The following is a 12659-nucleotide window of genomic DNA, read 5'->3' on the forward strand; positions in this document are numbered from 1 at the left end:
AACGGCCTGTCTGAAATAAAGCGCAATTGCGTCCTGTTCTTCCCTCTTCTGCCATGATGTCGGTGCTTCAAGCGACGAAACTGAGAACACCACAGCTCTCGCCAAAACCCATGGTTTCTCAGACTGATGCTGTCCCTGAGGAGTGTGCTCAGCTCAGCGAAGCCACATGCTCTTGGGATTCACTTTCCAAAATTACATTGACTCTCACCTCTCTAAGGGAGTATGACCGCCGAGTTCATAAGGAAACGGATCTGCCAAATCTATACAGCTTGACATCCAATGCCGGAGATCCTACAGGACAGGCTCGACAACGTCTCAAGAGATTCGCTCGCCGTGGTGGCCCTGATTTATCACACCTGATAGGAGTAAGTACGCCTTCACGCTTGGGGTGTTATGCCAGTTGTGACTAACCAGGGACTTGAAAAGCTTGCCGACCGCGTGCCCCGGCTCGACGATACAGCGACAAGCGCTGCGGAGAGATTTGTTCAAATGGTGAACCTTGAAAAAAAACTAATCAGAAACGGCCTCTATCCCCCAGGATACAAGTTCCCCAATGACAGTCATCAGCCTAAGCCGCTTAATTTTCTCGATATCCGAACCAGCCTTGCTTCCCGGCGACTATCTGTGGGAACATCTCAGTTTGACGAGGAAGAACTCCAAGATTTTCGGGCAGAACTGGAACAAGCCGGTACAGAAGCAACGATTATGCACAAGGTCATCCCGATCGTCACTGGGAACGAAGGCAAAAAACACCGGACAGAGTTGGACAATCGCTTCAACAACCTTGAACCCTTGGGCAAAGATATGTCTGTTCCCCAGCCTGATCTGTATTATGGAGCGGACCCATTCACAATTGACCAGCGCGTCCAGGATGAACTCGATCAGCACATCATTCCCTGCACCACAGGGTTTCGTCCTGCTGCGCCTAACTTTTTCTTGGAGCTCAAAGGCTCGGATGGAAGTGCTCGGGAGGCCCAACTTCAGGCCCTTCATGATGCAGCGCATGGAGCGCTAGCTATGCACAAGCTACAGAACTACGGACAGGTGAAGCCCACATACGACAACAAAGCCTACAGCCTCGCCACCACATTCCATCCCACAGGTGGCATGTTGAGCGTCTTTGCTGTGCACCCCACGCCGCCCACCATCCCTCAAGGCCCAACTTCTTACCATATGACTCTCGTGAACATATATGCGATGAGCGGGAACGAGTGGAATTTTCGAGAAGGGCTGACTGCCTACCGGAACGCTCGCGACCTGGCAAAGACCTATCGAGACGAATTCATTAAGCAAGCAAACAAGGCAGCTGCCCTGATCCCTGGGCCGGAGCCTAACGCAACAACCTCCAAACGTGATGCTCAACAACTCGACAAGCCGTCGGATGGTGTTAGCAAAGACGACCAAAATCACGAGGAGCCGCGACCTGCGAAGCGTCCTAGAGCCAGCCCAGTGCCGAGAAAAACGCGTTCAGAAGTCGACCGGACAGGAGGTGCAGCGACCACAACGACGGTCTACACGTCAACGTCAAGTGGGCCAGCGGGGGGGTTGACAAGATTCAAGAGTTCAGAGTTTTCCGGGGGCAATGGACTTGCATATCTTTAGCGTTGTTCCCCCCTTCCTGTTCCCCCCTCATCACCGTCGTCATCGTTGCTAACATTTTCACCTAGAACATCTTGGGAGAGTTTTATTCGGTACGCGGACGCTTGCAGTCTCCAAGCCAGCTGGCAAAAGACGACGTTGCATGTTTGTCTCTCGTCTGATCGCCTCACTTAGAGTTGAGAGATGGTGCTTCGACGTCACATTTCATTTTCTGATCAGGAGGGACGCAAGACAGATATGGAGGACAGAGGAAGCGGTTCAGTCTTGCTGGTGCTGCTGATGGTGGCCCAGCCAGGTTTGTTTGATTGGGCATCTCATGGTTTGATTTTGCAGGTTCGATCTTGTCTCTTATTTGGCAGAAGCGGGCGAATATAATGGTGAATATGGGCCCCCCATCAGCGGGGAGTGTGATGCTATTAATATTTAGTATGGTCTTGTCCGGCAAACCCATAGCAAACTATGTCTGTCTGTCTGTTGTGTATTGACATGCGGTGATTTCCACCCTCCCCTTTCGGAGGCAACCTTGCAAACATGGCCCACGTAATGTCGCATGTCATAGGCGTCTTGCTGACAAGTTTCTGATTGAAATGGAGGGAAGCAAGCGGAGAAGAGGCCTAAACCACGCCGAGAAGGAGGAATATTCAGTCAGACGGTCCGTCCGTCGGGCGAGGGGGGTTGCAGAACGCGTTTGGTCCAAGCTTGGCCTACTACTCCCCTCGTAATATTAAAGTCGTTGCGGGAAATCCGCCTTCAGTTTAGGCGGTCCTGCCGTTTTGGGAATGGCGGGGTTGGGTCCGCCGCCGCTTTTGACGTCGATAAGAACGCTCTTCCCTTCTTGACTTCCCAACTAGTTATCGTGGTTGATACTCGACTCTCTTATTGCACTATCGGTACTGGGAATTTACTCAAAGACCTTTGAGTATCGGTGACCTATTTCTACGGTCAATCACAATTCCATGTCTTTAGCCACTTTACGTGATATGACACAATGCGATTACGCTAAACTCAATATATTTCATATACAAGACTCGCACACAACTTCGACCCTTCATAATATTCTGTATACAGGATTTCTCCATCAATTTGATCTACATTCCATTCATACTCAGATACAAGGATAAGACACTCCAACCCGAATTCGTCTAATCACATGAAAGCTTCATATCATCGCGTTTCTCAATAGCCAATCGGAAGACTCATGTTTGATCCATCCGTCACTAATTTGGCGACCTGGGCGACACTGTTGGGCCGGAGGCCGGAGAACAACAGACTCCCGGATCAGCAAGCGGGATGGTCAATGAGACGGTGTTCAAAGACCTCTTAACGGTCCCTTTTTGTACTCATCGGCATAGGCGTTAACGGATTCAGTCTTGGGCGGCAAAAGTCAGCATACAAAACCCACCCAACATTTACGTCAAAACATTGACCAGACTATCTAACAATGTTGTAGACATGTATCAGACCCTAGCACAAGCATTAGTGTCTATTGCTTTTCATGGATTGATGTCCTTGCCTTAAAATGCCCGGGAATTTTTGCCTGCGCTTGTTCCTAATTGCTGCACTAGCGACAAAAGAACTGACAACCCCCGCAAATCTCGGAAGATATGCAGACAGGGGTTCCGACACCTCTTCTCATCTACTTCTGGGGAATCAGTTGTATTCGTGGAAATGTTTTACTTCCAGATCGGCTCCTACATCACTCGAGAGGTGATCTGGGGTATTTTGAATCAAACTTTGCTTGTGTTCATGCTCTGCTTTCCCCCGCGAGGAACAGGTGACTTCTGCTTAGATTTGGTTGATTAGCATTTCAGGCCACGAAAAGATCTCCAATGCGTCACTCGGCCTTTCATTTACAACAGAGGCTAGTATCATCGCCTGTAAGTTGACCATGTTGATTTTGTGCAGTCTATGGAGACTAAGTTGCTGTTTCATGGCAGCGTCGATTCGCCAGTTTGCTTTACACCAGGGCAACTTTTTCGCAACGGATTTGCAACACGAGGCCTTTTTCAGTCTGCAGGAATCAACATGCAGATGTCTGTGAAGTCTTTGAGATCCGAAGACTGTTTATGTGCTAATAACTGACTCAGGCCACTTCAACCGAGCCCGACCTCCCCGAAACCACGGGCCTCGCCAGTTCATCCCCTAGCCAAAGGCCTCAAGAGTGGGATGTTAAGGTGGATTTTCTCATTGCAGGAAGCGGAGGTGCCGGGCTCTCTGCCGCTTTGAAAGCGTCGCGCCTCGGATTGGTAACCCTCGTGGTGGAAGGCTCTAAGCTGTGGGGTGGAACGACGGCATACTCTGCTGGTGGAGTCTGGGTCCCTAATAACCCTCTAATGCGGGAAGCCGGCGTGGAAGACTCGATTGAAACGGCGATGACCTATATTCAGAACGTAGTCGGAGAGCCGAGCCCAGAGAGCACCATTGCGAAGCGACAGGCGTACGTAAGGGCCGGTGCAGAGATGGTCAAGGAATTCCGGGAAAGCGGCTTCCGGTGGCACATGGCTGAGGGCTTTCCCGACTACCACGCGTACGAAGGCTCTCGCATTGGACGACACCTGACGGGCGAAATATTCGACCTTAACAAACTGGGGCCCTGGAGAGACACCATGCGGGTGCGGCCCCATCATCCCGAGCTCCCGGCGTATCTGGACGAAAGCGCTAGCATGCTCAACGCTACACGCACGCGCAAAGGGTTCACCACCCTGGTCAAAGTGGTCTCACGGATGCTTTGGGCGAGGCTTCGAGGGGCCAAGCTGGCTTCCATGGGCATGGCGATTCCGTCGCGACTACTGTACGTCCTTCAGCAATTCGGGGTACCGATATGGAGGAACACCCAAGTGACCGGGTTGATAACGGATCAGGGAAGGGTTGTTGGGGCCAGTGTAAGTCGTGACGGTCGACCACTACGCATCCAAGCCACACGTGGTGTGTTGCTTGCACTCGGGGGATTTGCGCGAAATGACGCTCTTCGCCAGCAATACGGCCAAGCTTCGTCCAAGTTCACCATGGCCAACCCCGACGACCAAGGCACCGGGATTCAACTGGGGCAAAGTGTAGGGGCCGATGTTGCGCACATGAACGGACGCTGGGGCGTACCGATGATGTTCCCACCGGGCGACCACCCCGTCTTCAATGTCTGGGAGAGGGCATCGCCACACAGCATTATGGTCAACAAGGCTGGGAAGCGGTTCACTAACGAAGCTGGCTGCTACCAGGACGTGGCCAACGACATGGACGATCTCGGACATAATCCTTGCTGGTTGATTTTCGACGCCTCGCACCGCAAAAAGTACGCCTTCGGCGACGCGATGCCGGGCTTCACGCCTAAACGGTACTTTGCGGAAAACTTCATGATCAAGACCGATTCCCTGGTCGAACTGGCCAACAAATGCGAGGTTGACGCGGCCCAGCTCCGAGCAACGGTGGCGCGATTCAACGAGTTTGCCGTCTCAGGAATCGACGAAGACTTCCGCCGAGGAGAGAACCCCTACGACCGATACTATGCCGACCCGACGCACCACCCAAACAACTGTATCGGCAAGATCGAGAAGCCGCCTTTCTATGCCGTCCGCTTGTATGTAGGTGATGTCGGCACAAAAGGGGGTCTGCGGGTGGATGAGCATTGGCGGGTATTGAGGAAAGGGGGCAAGCCGATTCCCGGCTTGTATGCCGCAGGAAACACGACCTCAACACTGTTTGGTCGCCGGTATCCTGGCCCAGGGTCCACCATCGGCCCGGCCATGATAGGCGGTTTCATTGCAGCGTCTCATGCTGGTCAAATTGCATAAGAACCGATAGGCGGCGAACACGGCTTGTATATAGTTGTCAAATTGTAAACATTGCAAACAGAGCAAACAGAAAGCTAGAGTCGTTCAATTTGCTGGAAGGGGCCAACATGCTCATACTCCAGACAGCATTTCCACATGTTTAATGCCATTCACGAAAACTCACGCATTCACACTTTGCTGGATTCGTTCCGATACCTGGATGTCCCTGTAGTTCCCTTGTCATCGAGTAGCCAGCCTTTAGTGTCATTCTGGCAGTTATTCTCTAAACGATACTCGTCAGTTGATTGCTCTATTTCTTCATGCCATTTATCTAGGGTGGGTCTCTTGCATAATGGCAAAATCAGACGGACTGCAAAGGCTGAGGGGCCTGTTAAAGGTCAAGTCATTCCTTCTTCCCAACCCCAGATCATGATGTCCCAGTAACGGACAGACAGCCAGACGACAAGACCTGGTGAAATCGGGAACCACCAATCATTAAGCGGGGATTGATGTCGGCTACCGGATTTGAGTGTAGCTTAGCCATGCATTGAACTGTAATTTTAGTTATAGGTTGAATCGACCAACATCAGGGATTTCCGTCACTCGGTGGCCTGCCAAAAGGACGCGTTTGATGGGTCAAGCCCATCATCCCCTCCCCGCGAGTCACTTGGCCGCTCCCATTTGTCGTCTGATGAGGTTTACTGAGTAGAGAGAGGTAGACAAAACTTCTCCGGTTCTGGTCTGATTTGATTGGTTTCAGGGTTTTTTTCGAGGGGCGCCCGTCAAGTCTGGGGCGATTGGCCAACATGAGAGACGGGGGTGGTTGCACAACAGCCTCTTTTGGCGGCAAAACGACAATACTTCCCATGGACGTGATAGGTCGGATGACAAAGGCCGTTTTCCTTTTTTTTCCTACCAACACCCAACCTCTGGGGCCACTTTTGTTTTCCTTCCCTCTGTCATTTCTTCCCTCCCCCTTCTCTGTTATATATTTCTGTCATGGTGTCATGGCCTGGCGTAGAAGGGGGGGTCGGTCGGTTGGCCAGTCTACTAACCAACTAACCAATTAGCCAACTAGCCAAGCCTTCTTCACTACGAGAACCCTCCTTGAGACAATCCCGGGCCTGGGACTACAGTGCATTTACTCTCAGGATGTTCTAGGGTAGGTTTTCTCTTTTGACTGATTGGAACCCCCCCTTTCCCCCAACTATCCCTTACATTTGTCCCCTTTCCCAATCGTTTATGCAGATCTTGAAGACATGGTGGTGTTGTGATATTGTGGGGGGAAAAGGGATCAAGGCGCGGTGACCAGTATCCGCCTTCCGACTAGACGAGCGGAGAAGGTGCCGGGACGACGGGGATTGAGTAAGACTGCATTCGGTAGTGAGGTCCAAGTTTCGCCGAAGCAGGGAAGTGCAGGGTCTTTCGGTCCGTGGCGGTGCCAATGGAGGAGAACGAGGGGGATGCAGACCTGCTGCAGACGCGGATGCAAGAATGCATGGATGCATGAATGAATTACATGGGGTCAGAGGAACGTGATGTGATCAGAGCCGCCAAGGGATTCAGCCGCCCGATTGACTATGTAAGTCCATCTCTTGTCTCGTTCTATCCTCTTCATACTTTCCATCTCCATATTCTGGCTCTTGCGCCTCAGCCTTCTTCCCTGCTAGTCCAGGTAACTCACCTCCTCCCCTCCGCGTTCTGATCTTACTCTTCCGTACGTTCACTTCCCTCCCATGCTCCAGGTTTGATCAGTCTCTTAATAATACCCAAGTCTTCTTTAATGGATTTTGTGGCCACGAGCCCAGAGGCCTACTTTCAAGGTCGCGTCGATCACATGCTACACTGCTCCTTTCTTTCCGATCAGTTCTCTCAGGGGCTTTTGTCGTCCCGAGACGCCATTGACCCGAGACGGAACCATGTCGTGGTCGTGCCGATCGATTCTCTCGTCAGCATAGAACTCGACAGCTGGCACGATGGTGGTATCGCCGATACGGGTTTCCACCACTTCGAGCGAATCGGCGAGATGGCAGACCCGGGCCCAGTTTCGGTCCGACTGGCCTACTTAGATGGTCTGCTTTTCATGGCCATAGAGTTTCCCAGCCCAGATCGAGGATGCCATCCTCTCCAGGACGAGTCAATCACCAATGCTTACGGGGTATTTACCAGGCCCTTTCCTCCCAGATAGTGACCACTGCTGATACCCTAGCTTCACTGTATAGCCTGAGTCCGTGGTCAAGCTGCTGAAGAAGATGTGGGAAACTTACGATTCTCTCAGTCTGCTTTTGTGGCTGTATCCTGCTGATCTCCCGACCGAAATCTCGCCGGGTGGCTTGTTGGATTCTTGGTCACATCAGCTGGGCGCCGTCCATGGCGCCCTGGCAACGTCGATGACGCGGACGGCTTCCGACTACCTCGAACAGCGAATCGAGGAAGTGGCCAAGGGCAATGAGTACGTCCAAGACGCAAACATTGACGAAATGTACGAAGTTATCGGGCTCCACCGCAAAACTGATGTCTTTCTCAACGCTCTTCGCATGGAACGAGGTGTCGACAGCAGGGTCAAGATCTGGGGTTCGTACCGAGACGATCTGTCACTCCTGCGTACCAAAATGGAGAGGTCTATGTATTTCATGAAATCTAATCTGGACAAGTCTTAGGTGGCCTGGGTCCAGCAGGAGATGGGACAGGATGGACAGCCGCTTTGACGGTGACGCAGAACAACTTCAAGCCAGTAGTCCTTTGGATCTGCTGATGCTGCGAGTTTTTCAGTTTTTTTCTTCTTTTTTAACGGGTTTGGGGGGTCTCAGGCTCAAAAAATATGGTGTGGCATTTCGGCTGGTGTTTGTCGGTGGGCGGTTTTGGCTTCTTGCACTCATGGTGGCTGGGTTCTGGATGCATGTTGGCTATGCCACAGTCCGATTTGTGGCTCGCGAAAAAGTTCCATTAAGTCAGGTGCAACACGATGCAAGTGTCCAAGGTTCTGCTCAACGTTGGAACGCGACTTGGGAAAGAGGAATTGACGACTCATTGACCGGTCTCCCGGCCTCTCACCATCCAACTACTTCCCCGTCCCTCCCACGGATGGCGACTGGGTAGTTGTGGCTTCGGACGCCAGCGTGGGCATCATTGTGTTGGAGGGTTTCCAATTTTCGTACCCATCTAGCTTCAACTGTGCCGCTACCTTTCCTCGTGTCCATTGGATGCTCCGATTCATATGCAATGCCAAATCAACAAGGGGCGGGTGAAAGAGACCATGTTTGCTCTGGCAGCTTTGCCGGTGCGACCTACTCCAATACTTGGAGCGACCATGACGGCCAGGAGACCAGAAGGAGAGGCATGGCCAAGGTCATGAATCATCGACCCGAAGCGTGCGAGTGATTGAGTCTGGGTTGCATGAGAGGATAGCGTGAAGCGTGCATTGAGTCTTCGTTAGCAGTTGACCAAAACCAAGCAAATCTAGTGATTGGACGTCGCGGATGTGGGACTTCGTGGCCAAGGTGTCGTCTCCTGAAGCGCCAACCTTCGTTAGCCAACTTTGTCGTAATTTTCGGATGTCCGCACACCAGCACGCCTGAGCTCCTTGCCTTTCAACGTGCCATGATCGAACATGGGTCCAAATCTTTTCCATTTCCCCTACCGAGTACAGTCCCCATGCCAGGCGAGAAAGTGCGTAGATGGGCCAATATCAAGATGGAGGAGAGGTGGCAGACTCTGCCACACACGGTTCATTCCTGTAACGTTGCTCCAGCGCGCAAGTCGGATCGGCATCCCTTTTCCTTTCTGTTGACACATGTGTGTGTGCATGAATACGAGTCTAGCGGAGCATGGTCAATTTCTTTTGTAATAAGAGGTCAATAACGAAGGCGGCGCGCTGCAGGAGGCAGTTTGACACGTCTCTTTGAATGCTCAGTGGCTCCTAGATACTGCCTCCCTTGTCTGGCTCAAAGACCAGGGTCCTCTAGCATGCAAAGTTGAGCTCTGTGCGGTATCCTTCGCTTACTAGGATCAGTGGTTCGCGAATAAGAAGCGATGGAAAGCAAGGGTGGGTGGTTGTTGATCTGTCTGAATCAGCTGTTCTACCTCTTCATCAAACCCTTGCTTGCCCGTCAAGCCAGCCAGCCAGTAGAGCCAATGCATATCCTCAGCCGACCTCCCTCCAAGGGCGCCACCTACCTCAGAGCACAGCATGCCGCACTCCTGCTGTTGGCAGCCTGTCACCGCGCTTGGCCCTTTTTCGTGGCATGGAAAGGGTGGGAGAAAGACGAGAGAGGGACCGAGAGAGTAGTTTTGACGTGTGCGTTGGATATGGCGCAAAGACATGGATTCCAATGAATTTGGACTGTACCTTGGGCTGTGCTGTGTGCGTGCATGCTTAGGGCGGCTAAGGTGGTTTCGAATCAATGAGAAGGGGTGGAGTTCTCGCGGTGTCTGAAAGGGTGTGGGCGCAGGCAGGCACTGTGCAGGCAGGAGGATCGCAGGCGCCGCGGCAAGCTCGATTTCCCAATTTGCCCGTCACTTGCTCTCAGTTTCTCTGCTCAGCTTTTTCAGCCTCACGGTCTCTCCGCCTTTTCTACACACGCTCCCTATGTCACAATCTATCGATCTGTAGACGCTGCGGCTGCTGGCAGATCGCCTCAGAATCTCTATCATCACACCTGCGGCCCGTCCACCCCGACTCTGGTGCGTAGCAAAGATTTCACTCCAAGTACTCGCACTGCTGCCAGTCCCACTAGCAGCAGGTAGGTCGAATATCTGGCCGGCTGCTCGGCTTGTAGGTCCATCACGGTGGATCTGACCTAACCTTGGCTGGCAGGTTGGGAAGTCTTTGGCTGACCTAGTAAAGTAGAATGACACCAACCTAACACTTCCGACCAGCGCACCCCTCATTTTGATCCTAACCTACAGTGTGGTTTGGTCTCGTTCGCCACATGCACTCTATTACACAGTCCACTCAGCCGTCCAAGAAAGCAGGCAGAAAGATTTTCTCTTGGTGGCTGCTCAAAAGTGAGGCGGATTTTGCAGCATGCACGTTTTAGATGCATATCTGGTTGCAGGACGGTCAACACATTCCTTTTCTGCATCCACAGGCGAAAGATACCCCTACAGACACTAACGGCGAGTTGGCTGGGCTAGACGCTGGTAGTCCACAGCCACAGCCTCACCGAGAAGTGAATAGGTGGAATCGGGGATATTGTTGCCGTGGGGGCCTAGGCCTGGTGCATCTGGTGTCCAGGGGGTTGCCACACAGTTGCCTGAAGCGCGATCCAAACGCCGCCTGGCCTCTTCCCCTGCACCCTACACGGAGATGCTTAGGGGACCAATAACATTTCACTCTCAAGTCCTCTTCGCCCACAAGTTGGGCACCAAAGGTACCAGCGACAGCGAAGTAAACAGCTGACCAAGATATCGATCCACGGTTGAGTCAACAACTACCACAGGTACCATGGCCTCATCTATTCACTATGGTAGGCACTCTTCACAGTAGCACATAATGGGAACGTCATACAAGGTAAGCATCAAGTCTTTGCCCAGCGGCCCCTGTCCGCCCGAGCCTCGCTTCCTCGCAAGGCTGAGACTCTGAGCCCTTGTAACAGCAACATGACTTGTCCCTCCAGTCCGTCACCCGTGATCTTTGTCTTTGCAGCTTATTTGTGTCCCTGTTCCAGGATGACAGTGGACTTTTGAGACCATCTTGACGGCTGCTCTCAACCGATTCATGCTCAGTCTCGATCAGGTAAAACAGCCTCGGCAGCCGATCCAGCTCGACAGTGGTGAATCGGTCATGGCCTTGATCTCATGCCTCGTTCGATCAGACAGTCATCTACAATACAACTCTTGCAACTGGAGGCCTCATCTCAGGCAGAGAGACAGCCTGAGTGTTGCCTTGCCCAGCTGTCCGATAATTATATCGGTGCTCAACGGGGATCCATGTTTGATTGAGCCCAAAGGAGCGGGTTTTGTACCGAGGGCTCGACCCGATTGCTCACATGAAAAAGGATATTGTTATCCGTACTTCTCGCGGTAGCTGAAAGCATCGACAATGGTCCCGTTGCTCAAGCCGTCGGTGTCGAGTATGAACTGGAGCACGGCCCATGGCTTTTGAGCCGGACTCGTGACGTGACAGCACAATTATCATTTTCTTTGGGCTAATGGATGTCTGTATAACCAGCGACTCAGCAGGTCTGAACCAAAGGACGCTCGTCCGAGACATACATGTCCCTGAGGTCGACGTGGGCCTCCAGAGAAACGCCACTGCGTCAACAACCTGCTCGCGGTGATGTTCCTGTCATCTTTGACAACTCCAACCTCTGCTAACAGGCATTGGCACGGATCCCTGCAGATGCCTGATTGTGTTGAGACAACATACTCCTGCGTCCCTGCACGGAGTAAGGGGTGCTTGAAATGTCGATCTGCTGAGATTGGGGGTGATTATCGGCCAGAACACCCTTTTCCAGCAAGGTGGAATGTCAGATCCAAGACATTTTGATGGTTCAGACTATACCAAGATCGCGGTAGCTCTCAGTTCCTGCCCACGGAATGCGACGTATGAGCCACGACTCAATGAACCGATTCTAACAGTGATCAGAAACCCCGTCCGAACGAGACGCTGTCCACTGCTGCGGTCTCAGCCCATGTTTCCCATCATTGAAGGCGGCGTTTAAGGGCAAGAACCCAAGCATCGAAAACGCGGACAAGCTACCCAGGTAGCGATTTGCTGTTTAGTCTGGGCCGTCAGCCAAGGAAGCTTTCTCGTCAAAGGAAACTTGAATAATCACGGCCATAGCACTTGTTTGAGTTGCAAGTGCGTAAAGCAAATCTTTAGGCGAGGTCCTTCCTCTCCCAAGATGGACGTCAGCCTGAGGTACACGAGCATCTCCTTCAGCAGGCCCGCGGCAGTGCGAAGGAGGATGACACCATGCTGGCACCAGCCTTGATAGATGCACCATGTGCCACTGACAGACGGACCCCCATGCTGGAGAACAAGTCGATGCAAGAACCACCTCTTGTTGTTCAGAGGCTTGCATATGCCGGCCTGGCCAAGTTTAGGAGGGGTGAGGACAGATTCTGTGCACCCACCAACCCATCCAAGAGAGCGCTTTTATGCAGCACGCGGGCATCGCAAAAAGTCGATTCTGAAAAGTTCTACCTCGATCGTTCCACGTACAACTTTATTTGATTGCGCTCAACTCGATCCAGCAAATGCCGGACGTACGGAAGTGGATGTCTCTTGCACGGATCTTGCAGTGAATCGACTTTATTCAGGGCGTCTGGACTCCAGAATCCAGAATC

The 12659-nt window shown here is 52.3% G+C and overlaps 3 protein-coding genes across 3 annotated transcripts; all 3 read left to right on the top strand.

The window, feature by feature from the left end:
* Nucleotides 1–56: 56 nt before the first annotated feature.
* On the top strand, nucleotides 57–1602 carry AYO21_04495 (hypothetical protein; the record flags this gene model as incomplete). Its single annotated transcript, XM_022654468.1, has 2 exons — nucleotides 57–365; nucleotides 415–1602. The coding sequence occupies 2 exons, from the start codon at nucleotides 57–59 to the stop codon at nucleotides 1600–1602; spliced, it is 1497 nt and encodes a 498-aa protein (XP_022513284.1).
* A 2022-nt stretch (nucleotides 1603–3624) lies between these two features.
* On the top strand, nucleotides 3625–5387 carry AYO21_04496 (hypothetical protein; the record flags this gene model as incomplete). Its single annotated transcript, XM_022654469.1, has 2 exons — nucleotides 3625–3636; nucleotides 3687–5387. The coding sequence occupies 2 exons, from the start codon at nucleotides 3625–3627 to the stop codon at nucleotides 5385–5387; spliced, it is 1713 nt and encodes a 570-aa protein (XP_022513285.1).
* A 1762-nt stretch (nucleotides 5388–7149) lies between these two features.
* AYO21_04497 (hypothetical protein) lies at nucleotides 7150–8026 on the top strand (the record flags this gene model as incomplete). Its single annotated transcript, XM_022654470.1, has 2 exons — nucleotides 7150–7524; nucleotides 7589–8026. The coding sequence occupies 2 exons, from the start codon at nucleotides 7150–7152 to the stop codon at nucleotides 8024–8026; spliced, it is 813 nt and encodes a 270-aa protein (XP_022513286.1).
* Between the last annotated feature and the right edge of the window lie 4633 nt (nucleotides 8027–12659).

This window comes from Fonsecaea monophora (assembly GCF_001642475.1).
Source record: "Fonsecaea monophora strain CBS 269.37 chromosome Unknown Scaff25, whole genome shotgun sequence".
NCBI classification, from domain to species: Eukaryota; Fungi; Ascomycota; class Eurotiomycetes; order Chaetothyriales; family Herpotrichiellaceae; genus Fonsecaea; species Fonsecaea monophora.